Source organism: Sturnus vulgaris, chromosome Z (genome assembly GCF_052056855.1).
Source record: "Sturnus vulgaris isolate bStuVul1 chromosome Z, bStuVul1.hap1, whole genome shotgun sequence".
NCBI classification, from domain to species: domain Eukaryota; kingdom Metazoa; phylum Chordata; class Aves; order Passeriformes; family Sturnidae; genus Sturnus; species Sturnus vulgaris.
The window spans coordinates 39,158,822-39,183,040 of NC_142283.1; the positions used below are offsets into that span (position 1 = coordinate 39,158,822).

A 24,219-nucleotide genomic window follows, 5' to 3' on the forward strand; every position below is an offset into this window, starting at 1 on the left:
GAGTGGTAGAATCTCCTCCCTCACCCTGCTGGACACACTGCTTTGGATGCAGCCCAGGATACAATTGTCCTTCTGGGCTGAGAGCTCACACTCTTAGGACACGCCCAGCTTTTCATCCACAAGAAACCCCCAAGTCCTTCTTCAAAAGGCTGTTTCAGTGACTTGATCTCCCAGTCTGTGTTCATGTCTGGGATTTCCCCAGCCCTGGTGCAGCATTTGGTACTTGAACTTGTAGAACTTCATGAGGTTCTCATGGACTCATTACTCAAGTTTGTCCCTCTGTTGTCCCAATAGCACTTCTCAGCTTTGTGTCATCTTCAGACTTGCTGAGGGTGGTCCTGATCCCACTGTCATTGATGAAGATATTGAAGAGAACTGGTCCCATGAGAAAGCCCTGAGGGGCTCTATTCACCACTGGCCTCCATCTGGACACAGGGCTTTAGACCACAACTTTCTGGCTTCATCTGTCCAGCCAGTTCCTTACCCACTGAATAGTCCAAATCCATGTCTCTCCAATTTGCAGATAAGGGTGTTACATGAGATGGTATCAAGAAGTCTAGATAGATGATATCTGTTGTTTTCTCTTATTGACTTGTTGCAGTCACTCCATCACAAAATGCCACCCAATTGGTCAGGTACAATTTGCCCTAAGTAAAGCTGTATTGGCTGCTTTAGGTCAGTTTGCTGTCTTTTTTATGCCATGGGATAACTTCTAGGAGGATTGCTTCATTATTTTTCTGGGCACAGAGGTGAGGCTCACAAATCTGTAGGTTCCTCACATCCTCCTTTCCCCTCTTTTTAAAAATGGAAGTGATATTTCCTTTTTTCAGTCACCAGGAAGTTTGCCTGACTGCCATGACTTTTCAAATATGATGAGATTGTCTTGTCAACATCAGCCAGTTCCCCCAGGACTCTGGAATGTATCTCATCAGGTCCCATAGATTTGGGGCTATTCAGCTTCACCCAGTGATCGAAAACCTGCTCTTCACTTACAGTGGGAGAGACTTTACTGCTCCATACAAAGGATCAAGGACTAATATGGAAAGGGTGACTGCTGCTGAAGACTGAGCCAAAGAAGTCACTGAATAACTCATCTTTCTCCCTATCAGTCACCACCAGTTTGTCCTTCTTGCTTATCATGGGGTACATTCAACTTAGCCTTTCTTTTCTGGTCTGTGTCAGGCCAGTTAACCTGAGAACCAAGTTTTACATTGATTCACTTTTGTTATAGAGCAAGTAATTAATTTTATTTGTTTTGGCTTCCCTAGTATTTTCCAAGTGCTTTTTCTGTACTGACAATGAACTTGTTAATATTTCAAAAATACCAACATAAATAGAACATTTCAACTGATATAGTGAAAAGAACTACTGCGTATGTGGCTTCCTCAAATAGAAGTAAATTAGGATTCCCAAGACTTCCTTCATCCTAGTTTTTCCTAGGTTTTTAATGCTTTGCTATGCAACCTGTGCAGGTTTGGAACACTAAGTTAAAATACAGAAATAACTAGGGAAAAAATATTTTTAAATGCTGTCGTTTGGCTAATGACACTTCACAATGGGTTTTGTACTATTGGTATTGGAAGCAGTAATGTGCCACCATTGTTCTGGACCTGCCATTAAAAGGTGAAGACTACACTGCTGGTAGATTATTTTCTTTTTAATATCCACTAGATTGGAGAGAAAGAAACCTGAAACTTCAGAAAAACGAGGTCAGGTCAAAGGTCTAGTGAGAAGTCATGAGGGTCTTATCATAAGAGGCCCGGGAGCTTTCAGGGATTAGTGATCTTTGCCTCATAACATGCTTACTTCTGTTTCAATTTTTTAAAAAATCAGTTCTTCAAATAAAATACCATGTTTTGGTGGTATAATTATTTTATTTTCAGAAACTGATCATGATTTTTTAAAAACCAAACATGTGTTATAAAATCATGTGGGTCATTTTGTAAGCCAGAAAAGAGGAAGGGTGGAAAAAAGGCAAAGGAAGGAGTTCTCATGGAACAAAGGATTCTTTCCATTCGCTGTCTGCACAGTGCAGCCTCGTACTGAGCCACGTGAGAGATATTGCTGCTGGTATTAGTGCTTAAAAAAAGACATGCTTCAGTGGAAACCTGAAACAAAACCATTGTAACTTGGCTTAAAATTATACCTAGTGAATATTAAGGGATAAGAAACACTACCTATGTAGATACCATCTAGCAAGGTATTTTTATGCAGTACATGCTGTGGATTCCTAGAATTAATTGGCAATTAAAGATTGACAGAGATAAAATGTGTGTTATGCAGTCAGACTTGCCAGTACAAAAAAGCATCTTGACCTTCAGGAAATGAAGTGGAGAAGTTTTCATAAAAATCTAAATATAAAAACTTTCAACCAAATACATAGTCTTAAATCACTGTGGATTATTTGGAGACATGTTTATTTTCTGTCAGAATACAAATGTGTAAAAATTTCTAGGGATTTTTCTGTAGAAATGCAGAATTACAATCTATGCTATTTATCAAAAGTATTAAAATTATCAAAAAATAGTAATAGAGAATACAGATTAATTAACAAAGGAAATAAAATCAAAACATGGTGAAAAAAATTCCTGACTAGCCTTTGCTGTCCAGAGAACTATGCTACTACAGGGTTGTTTTACTAAAGTACAACCCTTTAGCAATCTTTTCTCTCATTGCATTATGCTTTTACTTTTTCATCATTGGTATTTTTAGTTTTGCCTCTCAAAAGAGAGACATCCTATCTGTTCAGAATGATACAAGGGTGTAAATATAAAATAAATATTGAACAAATACCAGAAAATGGGTTTTTTTAACCATTATTTAAAACAAATTAATGGGTATTAATATCTTGGATTCTAAGAGCAGAAGGGCAGAAACTATTGTCTTTCCTTCTAGAAGTGTTGCACTTAGAAGATAACATCATTCTAAAAGCCTGCATGTTCTCTAGTCTAATATATTTTTCTTTTGAATTAAATGTTAGATTAACTTTTACCCATTGGGCAGATGCCTGTTTCGAAGCAGTTTAACTGTAGTAGTGCCACCTTGAAGGGAGCTCGGGATGGAAAATATCTAATGCCCAAATATTCAGTTTGTTGGCTCTTAGAGGCGTCTGGAAAACCTGATGAGGCCTTTGCGAAGTGAGGAAGGCACAGAGAGCGCAGGCAGAAAGAAATGCCCCTGAGCTCAGTCCTTGCCAAGTGTATGGGAAACGTCTCTGTTGCCACAGCTGCACTTCTCCCTAAGTGACCTTTCTGAAATCTGCTCAGGATGCCAGGAGCTGAACATTTCCTTTCAGAGCCCTGTGCAGAGGAACAGGGCTTTCCAAGAAATTTTGAGAAGTCTCTGTTTTATTGAACTCTGACTGAGATCAGTTATGGGTTTGCAGCCTTTGATGCCTATAAACTGGATGCTGAGGAGAAATAGGTGAGAAGAAACACTGCCACCAAATAGAAACAATCATCACTTTGTGGAGGAATTTTTGAGGTATTATTTATTCAGAATAAATTTGCCTGTTCTTATGCCTGATTTTCAAGTTGGGACAACAGTAAATTTTTTAAGATTCGGTCCATTGAAGAAAAGTGAAGAAGCAATTGTAGTTAGAAAAAATCAGTTCTTTCAAACAGTGGAAAACAGAATGTCTAAAAACCAGTAACGGGGCTGTGTTAAAACTTCAGTGAGGAGGCTGGGCTCCTGAGCAATTTGTTCTCCATGGTCTCCATATCCCAAAGCACACCTTTTCTGTGACCCCAAAGGGAAGTTGCTGCATGATGAGACGGGCACTCGTACACCTTTATGATGGAAACAAAGTCATTTTCATCATGTGATGAATCCTCATGTAATTACAAGATGGAAAAGAGAATATAAGGTCTTGGTAAAGAAGGTAGAAAGCAGTGGATCATCAGAGCACTTCACCCTCGGGCCACTTCCCTGCCCTTGACTGGGGTCTTCCAGGTAAAACACAGTAGCTGAGGGGGAAAATAGATTTTGTAAACTGAATCTCTCTGGCAAACCAAAGGTATCTAACATCACACTACGAAGAAAGAATGCTTTCCTTATAGCTGCACTACTTGTATCTTCCTCCTTTCCTTAGGTGTTATGGCAAATTTCTTTGGTCTCAGCTTAGTTCAGCCACAGATAATGTTGTTAATCTTGTAAATTATACAAGATTATTTTAAAATTCACATAAACAGATGGTTTTTTAAAACAATACAAGGTTGTTCCAACTCAGAAGTTAGAGTGTTTATTCAGGCCCATAAGAACCAGGTGTTTGATGATGTGCTTCCTCCAGAATGACATGCATGCCTTTTGTTTCATCAAAATATTCATGTGGTTGAGACAACTATATTTGAACTATGTATGTTTTTTTAAGATGCTTGTGGTAATATGTTGAAGTTACAGAATAAGCTCATACTTGTGTTTTCATTTCCTGTTTTAATCAAGGGAAAAAAAAGAATTTTGTGATTAAAACACTGGACTGTAACTTCAGAGGTCTGGATTTAATTTCTGACTGTACTCCTGTCTCTGTGTGTGATTGCAGCAAGTAGTTTAACCTTAGTCTCTCCATGTTTTGTACATCAAATGGAGATGGTGGATCTTGGAAATTTTTTGCCTTCCTCTGCTATGGGATCAGATTATTTAAAAATGTTTTGGGTACGTTCTTCTCCCCATAAAGCATGGAATGTTATCCTGTTTTATGAGTGAGGAACTGAGGCTCAGATTATCTTGGGCTGGTCTACATTAAACAGCATGTGTTTGTCTTGGCAGATTTCCTGACTCCCTGACAATCCAATTTCGGGATCTGGCTGAAACATGCTGCAATTCCCTCCTAGCCCCTCTGTGTCAGTTTCCTTTTTTTCTCTCAAGTCTAAGGGGGAGGCTGTATTTCACCCTCCTGTGGGTTTGGGGCTCCTTTCAGGGGATTTTGATCCACAATCTCTGATCTGCTTTTGACTTCATCATTTTAAATGTCCTTTGACAGTCCTTCAGGCCAAGACAGGAAATTTGGAGGAAGGACAGAAGTAAAACCAAGGTTGCACTAAATTTTTTCTCTCTTATCTATTTTAGAGTGCAATTTTTCAATTTTTCTCTAGTTATGTAGGATACAGCCTAGAAAGGTTCATAAGTTTATGACATCACAAATTAACATACAATTAAAATTTATAGTCTGTTCTACCCAGAGATGTACAGTGTACTCAGAGGAAGCTGACAGTCCATCTTGTAATAAAAACTGATTTTTTTATCTTAATGTTGCTCATGTGTTTCAAGAATATTTTTTCTCCCTCATTTTAACCCCAGAACATGTTTAATTCAAGGAAGAGGTAAAGAGCAGTGGAAGTACTGTTTTGGGTTGCTTTGCACACACCAGATGACAACTTCTTCCCACATGACATTGTTTCATCAGCTTTTATCCTCCACTTAAATGCTTTCTAATCACAAGGAAATAAATTATGAACGATCTCATGCATTTTATATTATTTAGTGATTGAAGTAGAAATTCATTGTGCTTACAAGGTTGATGAATTTTAAAAGCTGAATTTTTATTTAAACTAATATACATACCATCTTGGAGCAGACAAAAGGGTCTGTATTCCTGCAACTTGTTATCTGGGGAAACTATTACAAGTGGTAGGTTTTTTTCCTTTCTGTTAGAGAAAGGGAAGAACTGAAGAAAGAAGTTTATGGGAAATATGCAGGGAGAAAAGGGATAATAGATTGTTACAATCTGTTATGCTCACTAACCCATGTTGTTCTGAACCCCTCAAAAAACAAAAGAAGCCAAGCACAGGTGATTAAAAATAAATCTTCATGAACGTAATACCTTCTTTTTGCTATTGTATAAATCAAAAGCCCCTGTGTAAATTGAAGTGTAATGCAGATGCACTGCTCTGCTGAGAGAGACTGGTGGCAAAGACAAAAAAGCAACCTTCAGGACTTGACCTGTAGTTGAGCGTGGTTTTTAAATACCTTAGGAAGAAGTAGTATTTAGTTAAATATCTTACAGTTAAGCTAACTCAGGGTTAAATGTAGGAAGCACTTTCCCACTTGTTTTGAGCAGTACTGTCAAGATACTTTTAAATGGGCTGGATCAATCATTGTACTGAATGTAATTCATTATACGTAGGGCTACAAGCATGCACTACATCGAACACCACAAACATTTGCTTTCCTAAGAGTTCTTTTTTCAAAATTTAGACCTTTAGCTTGCATATGAATATTTAGGGGAGTTGTTGTTTTCTGCGTCTGAGAGTTGACTCACAGCCTGTGTATTGGGAGAACCTACTTCCTACTGTGCAGAGCAGTGGCTAGGTTTTTGATAGCCAAAAAAGCCTAAGCTGTCATATCAGGCAAGCTGCAAGGTGCGACTCATAAGCTGTGGAATACATGGCAAAGAGCTTGTTTACAGCTCTTTGTAAATATGTGACCCCAACACGCCCTCTTCCAGCAAATTCCAGATCAGCAGCTGGTGCTTAGGTTTTAGCAGCTCAGAGAAACAGTTTGTGTTAAACGACCAATGAAGTTGCAAGCGAAGTAAGGCACTTGTTATTCCCTTTAAGGATATATGTAAATTGATATTCAAAGTAGTAATGGCCCTTGGGCTTTTGGCAAGTAGCTACTGCAGCTGTTGGACATCCCTGATATAACCAGCAATCTTTAGTGTGTTTAGATTTTACTTCTTTCCTCTATCCCTCCCCTACTCTCATTTGTTCAGTAGCTTAAATGGCTTTCAAAGTATTTATTGTATGTCTTACAAAAGGACAGTTATATGTCCCTGAGACTTCCTGTAGGCATTTGATGCCACATTGAGTTTAATTAGAGTTCCTTAGGATGCTGAATAGCCTCTAAGTGCATACAAGGAAAGCGTGAATGTTGTAGTTAGGCACAAAGATAAAGGAACACTATTCTAATGAAAAGTAGGTAATTTAACAAAATGAGATAATGCTGGAACACCACACCATAAATCATCCTTTCAATTTTTATGGCTTTATGGTTAGATTTTCCCTACTTTTGTATAATTATGTTCTCTAGTTCAGTTTGAAAGAGCCAAAAAAACTATATGCAGCTAATCTAGTGTACTTGAGAAAAAGTCAAACAGATGGTACAAACCAATAATATTTGAACAATTCTGTTCAAAACTAAACAGCATTAACAGTGATGGAAGGAATTGTTTTTTAAGACAAAGAAAGAAAATTCAGTAAGGAAATTTTTAAAAAATTGGTACCGCTTTGTTAAGTCTCAAATCTGAAATATTTGAGGTAATACTACTCTAAAAGTAGGGCTGGAAGGAGCATGTGTTATACTCCTCAAAAAGCTTAATCTCAAGCATCCGATTTCTCATTTTGTTCACAGTAGACAATGACACAGTAGAGGCAAGGGAGTACTTTAGATGGGATGCAAACAATGGTACATCACAGAACCTTTGTTTTTATAAATATTTATTCACACACATACACATCTTCCACCCACCCCACGTTTTCCCAGCAGCTCAATTGGCATGCCAGAAGGCATTTTTCTCCTGCCTCGCCATGCTTTCCTTTAAGTTGGGAAATGTCTCCTAAGTTTAGCAGCTGACCTGCATATAGAAAGTCTTATACTTTTATATGACTCACTTTTGCAAAATTATGTTGACAAACCTTCTTTTCTGCCTTCCTAATCACAATAAAGTCGTTCTATACTGCAACAAAACTAGTACAGGAGTAAACACAGAATAGAAAAGAATAGACTAAAATATAATACAATAACATATAATGCAATGCAGTGCAATGCAGCATGATAAAATACAGTAGCTCTGGTTAGCAGGGACCTACAATGGTCATTTATTCCAGCTTCCTGATTGCTCCACGGGTTAAAGTGGAGGGACAAAAGTTAAAGCCCATCGTTAAGACCATTGTCCAAATGCCTCCTTTTAAGGCACTGACAGGGACAGGGCATTGACCACTCTTTAGGGAGCCTGTTTAAGTTTGGCCACCCTCTTGGTAAGGAAATGTTTCCTAATGTCCCTTTGGAACCTCTCCCGATGCAGCTTTGAACCATTCTCACGTGTACTGTAGCTGAACCCCAGGGACAGGAGGCCAGCACTTCCCTCTCCTCCTCCCCTTTTCAGGAAGCCACAGAGAGCAGTGAGGTCACCCGTCAGTCCCCTTCTCTCCAAAAGCAGCCAAATCCAAAATCCTCAGCCACTCCTCATGGTATATTGATTGCTTCCAGATCTTTTTCCAGCTCTTCTGTCCTCCCCTGGACCATCCAAGGACCTTCCCACTCTTGTCAGACTGTGGGGCCCAGCACTGCCCACAGGACTCCGGGTGAGGCTGAATCCAGCAGGATGATCCCAATCACAGCTGGTGCTGCTGTGTCTGATGCACCCCGGGATGGGTTTGCCCTCCTGGCTGCCCGGGCACACACTGCTGACTCACCCTCAGCTGCTGCCAACCAGCACCCCCAGATCCCTTTGGCAGGGCTGCCAACCAGCCACAGAATCATTTAAGTAGGAAAAGACCCTTAAGTTCATTGAATCCAACATTACATAAGAAACTATTCTTAGCTCAAATATCTGCTAAATTATGCAGGAATTTGAATCTTAGAGCTAAGGCACGCTTGAAGGTGTGCCACGTTACAGAGATGAAGCTGCAGTAACTTTTCAGGTTGGAGCTGCTGTGGTGATAATCATGTGCAGACAGCTGCAAAGTAGCATTTTCATACTGCACTTGGTAATTAATGTAGAAAATATAGCCTCAGTGTGTAATGATGTTTAGCTGCATATTTTTTTACCAGGTTGAGGAATGGAGAGAAAAACAGAAATGTAACACAAAATCAGTAGTTTCAGGATTCAGATGCTCCATCAAGACGGTGCTGTTTGTTTGTGCTGCTAGCTCATTGTAACTTTATATCCTCTGTGGCTCAGTCTGCCAGATATATCAGTATATGCAGGATCTCAGTTTTTAAGCATTAAGAACTAAATGCTGAAATACTAAACTTGGAGAAGCACTTGTTCTCCTAATTGAATTTGCCACATGCTTTGATTCGTGAACAGTTTATTAATGTTAAACCCGATTACATTAATTTACAGAGCTGTGGTGTTGGTACAATTGCTACTCATAGAGTATCAGGCTAATGATGTTTGCATAGCATCATGTGTGTGCCATCTGAAAATAAATTAATCCCGACTTTGGAACATGAGCTATTTTGCCTGTGAAACAATGCAGCCAGCATCCACTATTATATTGTGGAAAGATTTAAATAGAAAAATATGACAGTCTGGAATTAATTGGTTATAGACAGGAAAAAAAAAAAAAAAGAAGAAAGAAGTCTTTGAAAATACTGTCTGATAAAGATTCAGTAAGTAATTTCAAGTCCAAAGGAAGAAATGTAAGGGGAAGTTACCTTTGGGATTACATCAAGGTTGGATGAACACCCCAACCTCCCAACAGTTTGGGGTGATCCAGGGTGCTCTTACCCCAGTTCCAGAAAAGGGAAGCTACAGAGCCAAAGTTCGTTCATTTCCATCCTCTTTCAGTGGCTGAAGTAGAAGAGTGTCTGCTTATTTTTTATTTTTAAGAACTCTAGAGGCCCTGTTTGAAACTGGCATAGAATTTCCTGTGGAGAAAAAGCTAATTTTCCTAATTTGGAAAAAACCAACAAACCTATTATGTGAAATTATGACGACACACCAAAATTATTTGATGAATTCTGGATTCCTTAGCCATGCTAGCCAGACCTCAGCCGCTGGAGCAAGATGACAAGCGGATAATGCTAATAATAGACTGCTGTCTCCAGTACAGACCGGCCCAGAAGAGGAGACACATCCTTACTCATCCATTTTGAGACACAAAAATTATTAGGTTTTGCTCCAGATTTGAGGGAGACGTGTGCTCCCCTGCCCTGCCTCTTCATCCCACTTCCACAGTCCCTGTCCTCCTGGGCCCTCTACAAACTCCTCATGCCAGTTGGCCTTAGGAGATAAGCACGGGTGCCAAGCAGTTTTCTTTTGTCACACACGGCAAAGCCTCTGTGTGGAGAATATCAGGTGCACTCTCATTGACTGGGCTGATGAGGGCATTAAGGTGGAAATTATGTAAGGGCTGGACAAATTCAGGCAGTGCTTCATGGGAACAGACAAAGGTGTGCTCCAACTCTCATGCATCTGCTCGAGAGCTAGACAATGTGATAGCATCAGAACCAAGTGGCTGCTCTCTGCTCCTTCTAACAGTAGTGGTTGGTTTTGGGGTTTTAATTTATTTTTTTCTAAGAGAAATGAAATATTTTTAAAATTCCCTGTCCTTATTTTTTGAAACATATAACAATTTCCTTAAAAAAAAAAAAAAAAGAAAAGAAAAAAAGAAAAAAGTCTCTTTGGACTGTGGAAAATTTAATCTCAAATAAGCCCTATCAAAGACAAGCTATGATAATTGCCTGCAATACTGGCAAGTGTTCACAGACTCTTAACTTTCTGCAACATTGCCTAGAATTATTTCATATTGCATCCACAAAAAGTAGCAGAGAAACTAACAAATATTTCATATTGTCACTTAGATGTTTTAAAGGCGTAATTTAGTCAATTTTTTCAAGTAGATGGAATATGCTAATTTTGCCTTAAGACTGGAAAACTGACACTTCAGTATTATATGTTCGTAAATACTTGATGTTTCTGTAGTTTTAATAAAAGTGTTCTGCAAAAGACTTTGAAGATGCACACTTCTACATAGAATTATGTAGCAAATTTATAGCTGATGCTGTGATCATTTCTAGCTGTTTTGCAAAGCTCTCTGCTATCAGATGTATAATCTCTATCTCTATAATTTCTATCTCAGTGGTAACTGAGATAGAAAAGCCACCTTAGTTCTGTTTTTAAAAAAACAGAAAAAAAAAGGAAAAAAAATTATGCCTGCACAATTATTTTCACCTTTTCATTTGCTCATGGCCTTCCAGAAATAATCACCTTTTTAACAGCATAGTCAGTTAAAACATTTTTAATTCTGAAAAATATTAATAATAACCTTTTTCGTTTTACAAAAGCGTTTTAACTTTTAAACCTCTAATATAAAGCCAGGAAGCACTTTGTAGAAAGCTTATATTCCCCATCATTCAAGAAAAAAAAAACAAAAAACCAAAATTAAAAGCTTAAGACACTTGCATAGGATTTCATTTTTTTGTTTTAAATTATTCCTTTGTCCTTCTTTTAACCTCCCCTTCTCTTTGGATTTTTATTACTTGCTATTTTAATCTGTGTTTTCACAGTCTTTTCTCTCAAGAGTTTCTACTTCCTACCTGTCTTCCTGGTGTGTATATAAAGTCCTGCCAGTGGATTTAAATCTACTGAAGTATAGTAAAAAATTCCTATTTATGCATAAAATCTGCTTCTGTAGGTTAATCGTAATGCATTAATGTCTACCTGAAAATTTAAAGGATTTTGTAAAAGAAAAAGGTTACCATATTGAGCTTATCCCTGGTGGCATTTAGAGCGGGGTGAGGATCACCCCACAAGACAAGGTCCCAGACAAGGTCAGAGCAGCCTGGCTGCCCTTCCCTCACCTGTTCGCAGGGTGACAAGGGACCTCAATTACCAGACCAGTCCCCTTGGTGAGGCCGGATATCCCTTCCCCCCCTCTCTCAGCACCCCAGACATCAAAGTTCTTTTCTCCTTCTCCTGCATGGCTTTCCCATCTTCCCTGGTAGCTGGCATGATCTCTTAGCTCTGCCCCCCCAGTCACATCTCTCCTTTGCTGCAGCCCAGCCACCCAGGTGGAGCACCTGCACTGACCCCAAGGCAGGAGCATCTCCATTGCTGGAGCCCTCTTGGAGCTGCCCAGGATGGCCCCTGCCAGTTTTACTCTGTGCCTGATACAGCAGCAGTTATAATGACATTTTTGGCTGGTGGACTATTCTAAACTCTTTTTGGAGCTGACCTATGTGTGCTCGCTCACTCAGGGTGGGATGGTAGGATGGATAATAGCTAAGAATTTTGCTTTCCTCTGTCAGTAGAGAGAAGAGGGAGCTGCTTGTTAGAGGCTCTTCAGAGAGGGTCTGTTGGCCCTGCTCACTTTCCTTGGATATGTCAGAGAAAGACAATTTATTAGATAGTCATAACACAGTGAGGGGGATAACATGCCTTGAAAAAAGGGGTGGAGAAGAAGGCTCATAATGGCTTCTTTGGTGAGTGAGAAGCTGGAATGCTGCATGGCCAGGTTCATGTTCCCATGTGTTGAAATTAGTTTTCTGAAGGTTTTTCTTTTCAAATTTTCACTAACCGTGGTTGTAACAGAAATGTTTCTGTTAAAAGTGTCTGACATTCAGCAAAACAGATCTGCAGCCTTCCCTGGATTGCAAGCTGACTCATGTGATTTCAAGATTTCATCCCAATGTGCTAACACCTATGAAAGCAGTGGGAAAATTTACAAAAATGTCCTTTGAGTAAACTGAAAGAGAGAGTTTGTAGGCAGAAGTTAAAATGTTGTTGGCAGAATGTTAGATCATCTGTTTGAAGTTACATGTGCTAATCAAGAGGATTTTAGTTGGTTATACAGCTAGAGACAATCCTCTGTTTCTTACAGAAATTCAGAACATTGATGTCCCTGTTTAGTTTTGCTTCCTTGACTGTTTTACCCAGCTTAATGCAGTAAAAGCAACCCTGCCATCTGTCTATACTTCTGCATGTGCTGAACTTGGAATTTTTTGGAAAACTTTCCTAAAGATATAAAGCAATAATAAATACCTGAATATGGTACCAAGAAACCATAGCAGCATGCAGTGTTATCTAATGAGCAACCTGCCGCAGTTTTATGTGTTTCTTTCTCTTGTGTATGTTTGCCTGCGAGGGCTGCTCTTTGTAGGAGCAATGGTGGGTGAGTGCATGAAAGAAAGGAAGGCAAATTTCCCTTCAGTTTTATCCACTTAAATAATTGATCATAGTATCTTTTATCATGGGCACAGCTCAGCTAAGAATGCTGATACACACTTAAGGCAATGCCTACTGAGGAGACCAATTTGGGTCAGTGAAGGCCTATGATTAAGCCCTATTGATGTTCTCTCCCTTTCTTGTTTTTAAATGATTTTTAAATAGTTAGTAGTAAAAGAATCCTCCTTCCACAGTAATACTAGAATATATGTTTAAAACTTTTTTTTGACTGTGTTTTAGAGACAGACTTTGGAGCTTGAGTTTTTAAAAATACTGATTTCATAATCCATTTTGGTAATGTTTTCAATAGCCTACCTATTAGGGTATTTTAAAGTTTATGAGTTGCTCTACAGAAGTCTTCTCTTTAGTTTGTCACGAATGTTAGGTCCATTTGTATGACATTTCAATTATTTGTTTTATCTATTAGCTGGCTTAAAATGCTCTCTCAGGTCCTATTATTCATATGAACAAATCCATAATCTAATAGAACCAGTAGAATAAAGATCAACAGCTGTTTTTCACTGATCTTAGTCATTGAATATGGAGTTTCAGTTCACTCTATCTTTTTGTAGTAACTAGTAGATAAATATTCAAATCAAATGAAACACACTTGTTCTGTTCAGTAATTGGAACTTTCAGTAAATTCTTTAAGGAATTCTGTGATGTACTACTTTTCAGATAAAAAGCAGGAAATATTTGTCCATGTTGTATGCTAAATGTAAGGGAATCTTGCTTTTTGGGTCTGTTGTTACACTCAATAAGCATCTGGTAGCAGAATTCATGGGCCATATCCATTGTGAGTGTAAATTGTCATAGGTCCATTAACTTCAACTGAGCTATGACTATTTACACAAATTCCCCTGCCTGTTGGTTTTTTATTTTTTAACACTAGACTCCCCTTCTTTTCCGATAATATTTCTTAGATTTCTTTAGTGCAAAGGAAAAGTTTTGCTGTATTCTAAGTATTTAGTATTCTAAGTCTCTCTTTGAGGAGTTAAGTACATCAGTATGGCTTTCCTGAAATCCCAGGGGCACTGATCTTTAGACACAGGTGAAGATGTGCAAACAAAGATTTTAAGTGCCGGAAAGGTGAGTTATTTGCAGGGACCTTTGGTCGGAGGATGAAACTGTTTATTCAGAGAATGGATACAGGTAGGGCAGGAAGCCTGTACCTTTCTCCCATGGTGGGGGTGCAGGGTAGCCTCCTTTCAGGCAAGGTCCCAATGCAGCAATCAAGTTGTCCCTGCCACCCATTACTTTCTTGGCTTCAACAGGAAGGACACAAATATGCATGTGTGGGGTTTTCGGTGTTTTATGGTTTGTGAGTTCGGGGTTCTTTTGAGGTTTTCCTGTACACCTGGGTTTTCAAAACTACACTACAACCAAAAGCTTATTTGAGTGTGTTACTGAATTTCTGCCCCGTGTTATGGGTGCTGGCAGAATCACCTGTCATTAGCCCAGCCCTTCAATGGACAGTAATAGTTCAAGCCATACTTTCTAAAAAAACTATGTTTATTTTTTCTCCATAAAATATTTATACCCCAATGCTTTTAGCTTGAATGTCAGTAGTAAAACTTCCATTGATGATCTGTTCCCAATGGAGGCCTATGAGAATGAGCAATTTTAATAAAAGACAGCATTTCTTGAAAAATTTTCTTCATGGTGAAACAATAAATTGAGTGTTATATTTGATATTTTCTCTGAAAGCGAATATACAAACCTGGCCAGAAGGTACCAAGTATTTTCCTATGGTAACATAAATATATATTCACTATGTTTTTGACCAGAGGCAAATCTTATAAATGTGGTATGGCATATGACAAAGGTGGTATGTTTCTGTTCTCTCGTATCTCATCTGTGGCCTGTTGAGGGAGGGGATATTTGGGGATATAAAATAATTTTAACCACTGATCCTCTTGTGAATAGACTTTGCTCCCTAGCATTAAGATATGATACATGTCAAGAGTAAGGGTAACAAATTAAGAGGATTGTTGTGCAACATTTATAAGATGTCCTGATTTTGAGATTCAGTATAAACAAACCATGAATATATACGTCTGTATCTACACACACACACACATATATATATATAAAAGCCCAGAAATACCTTACTTTTTTACTGCAGCCCTCTATAATGCTCTTCCCAGTCAGAGAGATTTGCCTGTCTTTGATTAAATGTGGACCCTTTATTCTTTTTAGTATGGCAGGTAATTTAATTTCTGTGGTTTATATTTATGAAGTAGCCACACACTGGGCTAAATGAACTCATAATCTGAAATATGATGCCTGTCTTTTTCCCTCTGATCTTAATGTCCATCATTATCATTCTCTTTACACAGTTTCTGACATTAGTTATCAAGTTGTAACTATCAAAAATCCTGAGACATCCTGACAACTGTTCACCAAATGTTGTATTTCTCTAAGAATAGCAAATAGGCTGACATAAATAATTTGTCCTTTCCTTTATCTATCACAGTCTGTGGTTTTCTGTGCATTTGTCCTTGCTTTGCCATTTCGCTTGTAATGGAACATTAGGGGGAGGTCTAACATTCTCAGTATTTAACAGTTCTTGATTAAAAGCTGCTTAATCCCTGGACAACATGGAAGGGGGTCAAAGCTTCAGGTTTATTTGTTGTGGGAAAATTTATGGGAAATTTTAATTGCGTTTAGTTTGCTTATGGGAAACTTCTGTAACAAAGTTTCTACTACCTTTTAAAAGCTAACCTTTGGAATATCCTGTTGTAGTCTATGAACTGGCTTATATTGTTTATTTTGGTAAAGTGTAGGTTGACAATATGTCTGTCCTTATAACTGCTAGGAGAGGTTAGTGGGGTGTTATTTAAGGAGGTTTTTTCAGTTTATTCAATTGAAAAACTTATTTTTTCTGAGTTTTCTGGAGAATTTCTGAGTTTCTTTCTATGGCTGGTGCACAGTATTTATCTCTTCTATTCTCAGGAAAATAGTTTGAACTTAGAAATTTCTGTCATCTTTGTACTTAAAGCTTGTGGTATGCAATCAGAATAAAGGTGTCTCACTATCAAATGAATATCTGGTACCCCTCAGTTCTGCTTTCACAATTCCTTCTGAGAATCCTTGCTAAAAACTTAGAGCTTCATGTGTTTACTCTGTTTCTGAATTTACTGTGCTTTCAGGGACACTAAATGCATACTAAAAATGCTCATCAGATTCAGGTGCTTCAGAAAGTGACTTTAGTATTAAACAGTTTCCATGGTTGCCTTGTCTTTACTCTGACTCTTTTGTTTCATATGCCCTCCGGTCTGTTCAGCTGTGACAGTCACAAACCGTAGGTGGTGTCACATAGATAGCATATAATGTATTGTGCTGAGACACATTCTTTTCACATTTTAAATTTTCCATGAAGAAAAGCATCTTTGTTGCCAATGTATTTTCTTCTGTAGTTTTTTATTGTTTGGTGTCCTTTCTGTGTCATATGTGAAATTAAAGTAATGCTTAGTGAGAGGATGGGAGTAGTGATATTCACTATGTTTTTTTCCCAGGATCTCTAGATATCTCTTTATGTATTTCTAGAGCAGAGAGCTATCTTATGGAAGAGTTGCATGACCTCCATCTAGAGAGTTTTCTATCACCATTCTAGATTTTATTCCTTTCCAGAGGCACCTAGATCTTCCAGTTCTTCTTTTATAGACCCAGATGGTCTTGGAAGTTATGGTTTGTAACAATGGGAGGAATAACACGGTATGATTGAGTCTGCATCTTTCTTTGACACTGCTTGCTTGGTTAATTCTCCATTTCATATGGACTTCTGCCCATAAACCTGAAGGCAGGTTGTATTTTATGAGGTGTTGCAGGGCATGTGTGATAAGGAGCTTGTAAATGCTTATCCGTGCTTGGTTCATCAGGATGTTTCCAGACCTGGTACAAATTCCATGTTGTACATAAAAATCGTATCAATATTTTGGTTTTATTTGTGTGTGACTGAGGTAGTAGGTTCTTATGCTTTAGCTTTTGATTAGAAAGCCTAGTTCTTAACTGAATTGCTCGGGCAGAAGATCACCTTGTGGGCCTAGTAAACTGGTTACACTGATCCTGAACTATGGAAATGGGGGTCTTAGGAATAGAAGGCCTGTTTAATCATATTCTTTGCAATTTTATTTTTAAATCCAAACTCTGGTCAAACATATCATGAGTAGTTGGGTGGAGAGTTCACTCAGTAAGAGAATACCTTGCCTCCATTCTAACTGAGTGCTGAGAAAATTCAGTTTCCAGGTGCACTGTCTTTGATTCAGCCTTCCAGCAAAGGTGCAAAAAAGAACTAACACTTAGCATGTGCCTGATTCTATTTTCTAAAAAAAAAAAAAATTAATACTATCAAAATGGAAGAAAAATCACTAGAGAGAAAAGTTAACACTGTCTTGAAACATGTGTAAACTAAAGAACAAAGGTAAAAAAGTACCTGTGGCAGACAGCTTGTAAGATTTCTGCAAGTGGAACAAATTGAACTCTTCTGGGTTCCTTTTGTGGAGTCAGATTTCCGCTTTCACCCGGATTCCTGATCAGAGCAGACATTATAGCTCAAGCAGCAGGAAATTAAATAGTCAGTATTTCTGCCTATTTTCAGCAGCTTTTAATTATTGCCCTGATCAGCAACTGAATTTCTGGCACATGATTTGGAGCATGATTCAAAGCCACATATGGTTCCAAGGGCTCCTGTTTGAACTGAGCATTATGCCACTCCTATGACGTTTTGTCAGACTGTCCCCAGGTTGCTTTCTGTTGCAGATTTCTGCCATGTCCCAAGGGTACATGTTGCTGAAGGACAGACTAATCTATAAGGGGATTCTTACTGCTGCCACTTCTGCAGCTGAAATCAGTTTTTTTCCTAAGGAGACTAATGTAATTTTATTTTCTCAATACTAGTACTAGTCGAACAGCATTCACTGAGTTTGCTGCCCTGACAAAGATGCGTGTAGGATAACAGCCACGCTTCTGTCAGAGAAACTGACATCAGGTTACTGTTTACTTTTGCTTGTGCCCTCGGTAATGGTCATATCTAGTTTAGTATAATCAGCAGTTGACTAAAACGTGGGAGAGGAGAGCATATGTGTGTATTTATAGTATCTAAGCCGTGTTTAAAAGTTCTTGACAGAAATAAATAAACGGAGCTAAGTAAGACATCACACTGCTTTTGTCACCAAACTCATGTTGTTTGGAGTGCACTTTTTCTTTTCCCTTTTGGTACTGGCAAGAGAACCCTGAACTGAGACCTGAAGTGTGAGATACAGTTTCAGTAAGATACATTGCAGACATTGTTTTGCAGGATAGGGGTATGAATTTACTCTGTAGAAAGAGGTCAAATAGAGGTTTCATATTCATTCAGCTCCTTTTGGGAATTGCTGACTTCCTACTGAGGTGGTCAAGGATCATAAAACAGGCATAGACAAAATGCTTTGATATTTTTGTCCCTTCAGGCATGATGCAATTGTTGCAAAATTACAGGTTTTGTTGTAAGAATGAAAGAACGTCACTGCAGGGAGTAGCTGATCCTATGACTCCTCCTTTACTTCATCCACCTTAATCAAAAACTTACATATCTTTGATAAAGGAGAATTTGTTTCAGAGTTTGTAGACAAAATGTTGCTTTATGAATATTTAACAATAATACTGTGATAGGAAATAAAGACCTTATCTGGATAACAACTGCTTGATACACTTTATATCCATGACTTATCAAGAGTCCTGATAAGTCATTGTCTTTTTGGGGGGCAAAGAAGGGATGCAGCTCAAGTGGTGATTGGTGGTTCCACCTTTTGGCTACCTGTACAGACAGTCCTGCCCAACTTTCTGCTGTCAAAGAATAAGAAATATTGGTGACATTTCCCTGAAGAAGTGGACTTTATCAGGGAGACACAGCAGAGGAAATATGAGAAGATTCCTAAGGCAGAATAAGATATCAGCGTAAGGGGGCTGCAGTAGGTAGAAGTAATGTTGGCTGGCTGTTATCAGGCAGAAGATTTTCATGCTGATTTCTCCCAGCTAAAGTAATGAAATTTTACACGTAGTCACCCATAGTTTTGTCCTGCTCATGTGGTACCTGAAGGAAGGGTGGAGGTATTTGTAAGAGAATTGGGAATATGGGTGACCAAAACAGGTGTTAGCATCTGCAGATCATGAAGTACAAAGTGCAGAGGAGCACTGAAGTAATACTTCAAATGTTGCTGGTATTGGAGAGATATCTCAACTCTTGACCCATTTAGTTACAAAAGCTAATTAAGTTTTTAGATGTCCTACACTAGAGACACATTTTTTTAGGTCATGGTTTTATCTATATTTGGTCCATCATGCAGTAAATGGCATGATATGAATCCATCAGGTTAGTGAATCTTAGCACAGAGGCAGTGCCATGCCAGAGGAAACACATGGCATACTGGATATTTACTCTGAGAGTGTTCTCACTCTGAAGTCCCTTTTCAGTGCTCTGACAGTTATGATCTGCAGATCAGCTCTGTATTATTTACAGGGGCTCTGGGGATGAAGTGTTGAACCACTGAGCCTTTAGGCTAGAGCTTTTGTGCCAAAATATTTATGTTGATGTGGGGGAGTGAAAGGCCCAAAGCTTCATTGAATTGAAAACGATATTGAAATATATGTTGAAAAAGAAATTTGGCACTGACTTTCACTAGAAAGAAGAGGAAAAGAGGTTATAGCCTTGATTATTCTTGTTCCATGTTTTAATTCAGGCTTGGCAAGATCTCTTTTGCTATCACTCGATGAAGAGCTATGAGGAAATGAAGAGCGGGAGGGAGAAGTGGGAGAAGAGGACAAACTGCCTAATTTTATGGGCTACAGCTGGATGGGGACATGTAACTAGATCTATGTTGCCGTCTCAGTCTAAAGGCTTTTTAATAGATTCATCTGTCAAATTCCATTATTATTAGTTTATTATTTTAAAATTAATGTTGGGTTTTGTTTTCTTCTTTCTTTAATGAGCTATATCAAGGTCCCTCATTAATACTTCTAAGGTAAGAGAGATTTGGAGGAAAAAGCTGCACCTTGGGAATGGGACCGTTTCAGATTTACAGTATTTTTAGTTTTTCCACTTTTATAAGAATATGTTTTGTAAAAATCCATTGGCAGCAGAGAGACATCTGCATATAAAATCCTAACATGTCTTTTGCAGAGAAGATTACCACGAAGATGGGTTCTGTCAGCCATATAGGGGAATTGCGTGTGCACGAATCATTGGAAACAGAACCATTTATGTGGACTCCCTCCAGATGCAAGGGGAAATTGAAAACCGAATTACTGGTAAGCTTACACATCTCTTTAGCAGAGAGAAACATTCATAAAAGTATCCAATTCAGGTAAACACAGTACTATCATCCTTCTAGTTTTGTCAGCCAATTATGAACACATCTTTATATTAAGGTTTAGAGGGGGTGAGCCTGTTTGCCACATGAGCAGTTAGTAAAATCTGGAGTAAGGAAGATGAGTATCTGTGGTAATGTGTAAAGTGTCTTCAATGTCTTTAAGTAAAACGTCAGAGTACTGAATTTTTAACAGCTTCTAGTTTATACTGGAGCTTTTTGCATGATGGATTCAAAAAGAAGATTTTTAGTTTTTAAAAGTACTGACTTTTTTTTTAAAGTCTAAGGTGGCCTTTCCCTTGCCCTTCTTTCCTTTTTGCGTAATCGTGGCAGTCTGGAATTCACATTGATTTATATAAAACAAGAGCTGATCTTCCTCTGCTCTGCCTATGCTTTATCTTTCTCTGAACATAGTTTTTGTACAGAGTCACAAACATGCACCCAAAACCTTAATGACTTTTAATGTGCTGTACATCAACATGGGTTTTCTTCACTGGATCTCAGTTAGCTGATATTAGCAGCTGTGACTCTGATGTACACAAAGTAGAGCAACCAAAATGAGCCCTTTGAATAGCGCAAACTGTTTGTCATAATATATAGCAAATTAACTCAGTCCGGAAGGAGCTGATTTGCATCTGTCCAGATACAGCTCACTAATGGACTCTCCAACTTCAGCATAACAAATTGCAGAAAAGAGTTTAACTTCTTTTGTCTGCTCTAAATCCCTAAAGATATAACCTTAAAGACTCATTGTTAAGGCAGAAATCCAGGCCTGTTTTTTTTCCTGTTCTTGAAATGATGATCAGATTCTGGGACTGGGAAAATCCAGGTGCTGACCTTTACTTACACTGTTACAACACGTTCTCCTCTCACCCTTCTCCTGTACTCTGTTGTAATTCTAACCTCTTTAACAATATGTCATTAATTAATACTTATTGATACCTTTTTTTTTTTTTTTTGCCAGTTAATCTCTGTCCTGTTTGGTTGTTTTTCAGCAAGATGGAAATGTTCAACTATCTGAAATTATTAAATCTGTACTTCTGCAAATTAAGTTCATAATGTCCTTTTCAAAACCAAACCTAACAACGAAAAAACTGTGGTATTATCCAGCAAATGTTTATTGATTGAGTTGTACTTGTTCCTGGGATATGGGCACTGATGACCTGGCTCCTGGTTTCCTCATATTACCAATTATCAGTTAGATTTCCAAGGCTAGAGTGCTGAACTCTCTGTTCTGCAGTTGTGGAGAATTCTTGATGGAAATGTTCTGTTTCAGGAAAACACTGAGAAGCACCATATAGAGCTGCCCAGTGCCTAGCTAGGCATTAATGGCAGTCTTAATAATATAGCATTTTCAAACTATATACTTTTGAAGGTCATACCACACATCTTATGCAAATGTACCCTGAAGATTTCATAGCATAATTGGTTCTTGGAAGTCATATTATATGTAAAGCAAGTATTGTAAGACTGAGTGTTCTATACCCAAATAAGAGGGTATTTTTGAAATTGCATTAGCTTTTATATAAAGGAAAAACAACACCTGAATAATTGCTGCTGAGATTTTGCTGATAGTTTTGCTGATACCTCCTAACCGCAATTTTTGATGGTGTGTGTTCTGATGTGCATGGGAAGTGAGGACACCTACTGTCCAACACCAGGACAATTTATCAAGGTTACATCTATGTGGAATTTTCATTTTGGTTTTCATTTCCCTGCTGTACTGTTGTGAGGAATACATATTCTTTGTCTCCATGATCCTTGTGCTGTTTGGTCCTGGCCATGTGATTGGGTGAGAATAGCAACCTTTGGTTAAAAAAAAGAATGACATTTCTGGAGAAAAACTTTAGATGTGGCTTGGAAGACTGGAAGTCAGTGAATAGTGCACAAGCCTGATGCTGATTCATGTATATCATGAATATGTATTTGGCTAGCGAGGTCTCAGCTGTGCTGTTTAACATTTGTTAAATAAGTAAAATATAAACCACTTAGATGCTACCAACACAGTACTGCTGGCTTTTGCACCTTCCATCAAAATAAACATATCATTGTAGACTGTGCACTCTTCTCTCATAATGATCTAAATTCTATAATGCAGTGCCTTGACAAAACTTAGTGTGGAGTTTCAAACAACCAACAGTGACTGCTTCAGTCCTTCAGCTTAGTTTTTTCCCTTTTAGTCTTTGGGACAAGCATACATTAAAATGATCTTTTGAGGCCTGATGGTCTGCTTGCATGCAGTGTTCCCAATATGACTGATAAGTGGTTATATTCCTGCATTAATATTTCTGAATTAAAATAAGCAAAGGTGTAAACAGTCTAAAAGGCTAGATTTGCAGCAGCTTGTTGCATGTTTGGTGCTCAGGAAGAGACTCCCTGAGAGACACGGTACCATGTGTCCACAGGAAACAGATGATTGAAAGGAGAGAGCTGTACAAGAGGGAAAGAATTTATTTGGAGGTAAATAGACTGCTGAATGACATTTCCTCTTTTTTTTTTTTTTCAGTGTGAGTTGGTGTAATGTGCAGTCTAGCAATTCTCACTCATAAATGCTGCTTTACTGGGGGAGTGAGTGTTCCTACTTTTAAAGGTTGATTCAGCACATGAATCAGATCAGATACATGAATTGATCAGATGCATAATGCATACGCACATTTGTCTTTCCTTTGCAATGTGCAAGAAAACTTAGAGCTAAATGTTAGTGTGTAGGTGCTGAGAGCTGAAGGGGTGAATTACATTCCTAATTCATTATGACATTCATCTTAATGTGATCAGCATGCCGAGACTGATTACATTAATTTTCCCCAAAGCTGCTGCCTGTTAGGCTTCCCATGTCTGTTAGAAGCCATGGATCCCCAGATATCAATGACACACTTCTTTTGGCCTGACAAGACTTGAGAAATGTCTAGAGGAGTAAGAAGTTAGGTGATCCTTTCTCAGATTTTATATAATTAGGAACTTTGGAAATACATACCAGTATCCTGGCAGGTATAGCTTGATCCTTTCAAGTTAAAATTAGCCAATTGCATGTAGTCTGAGCAATGGTAATCACGTGGGTTAATTTCTGGGAACTGAGGCCTACAAGCTTTGTGCAGATGTCAGAGGGACATTGGAATGCTGGGTTTTCTTCCTGCATTTATCAACTCTCCTTTACAGCAGAAATTACCTTGTTTGCCTGTTGCACAGTAGGCTTTCACACCCTCAAGGAAAGAATAAAGGTGCTAAAGGCAAATTACATGAAAATTAAGTTTTTTCTCATGCTGTGAATCAGTGCTTATCAGCATTTTTGTTCCTTTGCAGCTGCGTTTACCATGATTGGCACTTCCACGCATTTGTCTGACCAGTGCTCGCAGTTCGCTATTCCTTCCTTCTGCCACTTTGTGTTTCCCCTGTGTGATGAGCGCTCTCGGACCCCGAAGCCGCGGGAGCTGTGCCGGGATGAATGTGAAGTTCTGGAGAATGATCTCTGCAGGCAGGAGTACAACATTGCCAGGTCAAACCCCCTCATCCTGATGCAGCTGCAGTTGCCCAAGTGTGAGGACCTCCCGCGACCAGACACCTTGGAGGCTGCAAACTGCATAAGAATTGGGATCCCTGTGGAGAGGCTGAGCCGATGTAAGTCTGGTTGTTTCATCACTGGGAGAAAGTACAGCTTGTTGCTTCCTCAGATTGACTCTGAGAGACAATACTTTATCAGCCATTCCTTTTGTAAAGAAAGAGCTCAACTTCTCGTTTTTATCTTGTTAATACTGATCATAATCTTGCACTGCTGTAAGGTATAGTTAGGATGGCAAGGAAGCCTAAAGGATGCTGCTTGTACCAGAGTGTGTTATATCAAGCACCCTGAGCTATAAAGCTTTCATATGGCTGCTTTCATGCAGATTTGCAGAGTGTTGCCTCCACTTGTGGCTCAGTCCTCGTCTTTTTGGGTGAGCCTCTTCATACACCTGTTTAAGAGTTTTACCTATTGATAAACTTTACATA

At 38.6% G+C, this 24,219-nt stretch overlaps 1 protein-coding gene across 1 annotated transcript in view; it reads left to right on the forward strand.

Annotated features, from left to right (window-relative positions):
- Nucleotides 1-24,219, forward strand: part of ROR2 (ROR family WNT receptor 2) — a 147,935-nt gene that overhangs the window by 111,746 nt on the left and 11,970 nt on the right. The window contains exons 5-6 of the mRNA XM_014869182.2: nucleotides 20,049-20,176; nucleotides 23,536-23,850. Of these exons, the coding sequence (XP_014724668.2) occupies nucleotides 20,049-20,176; nucleotides 23,536-23,850 (443 nt within the window). The remainder of the gene's footprint in view (nucleotides 1-20,048; nucleotides 20,177-23,535; nucleotides 23,851-24,219) is intronic.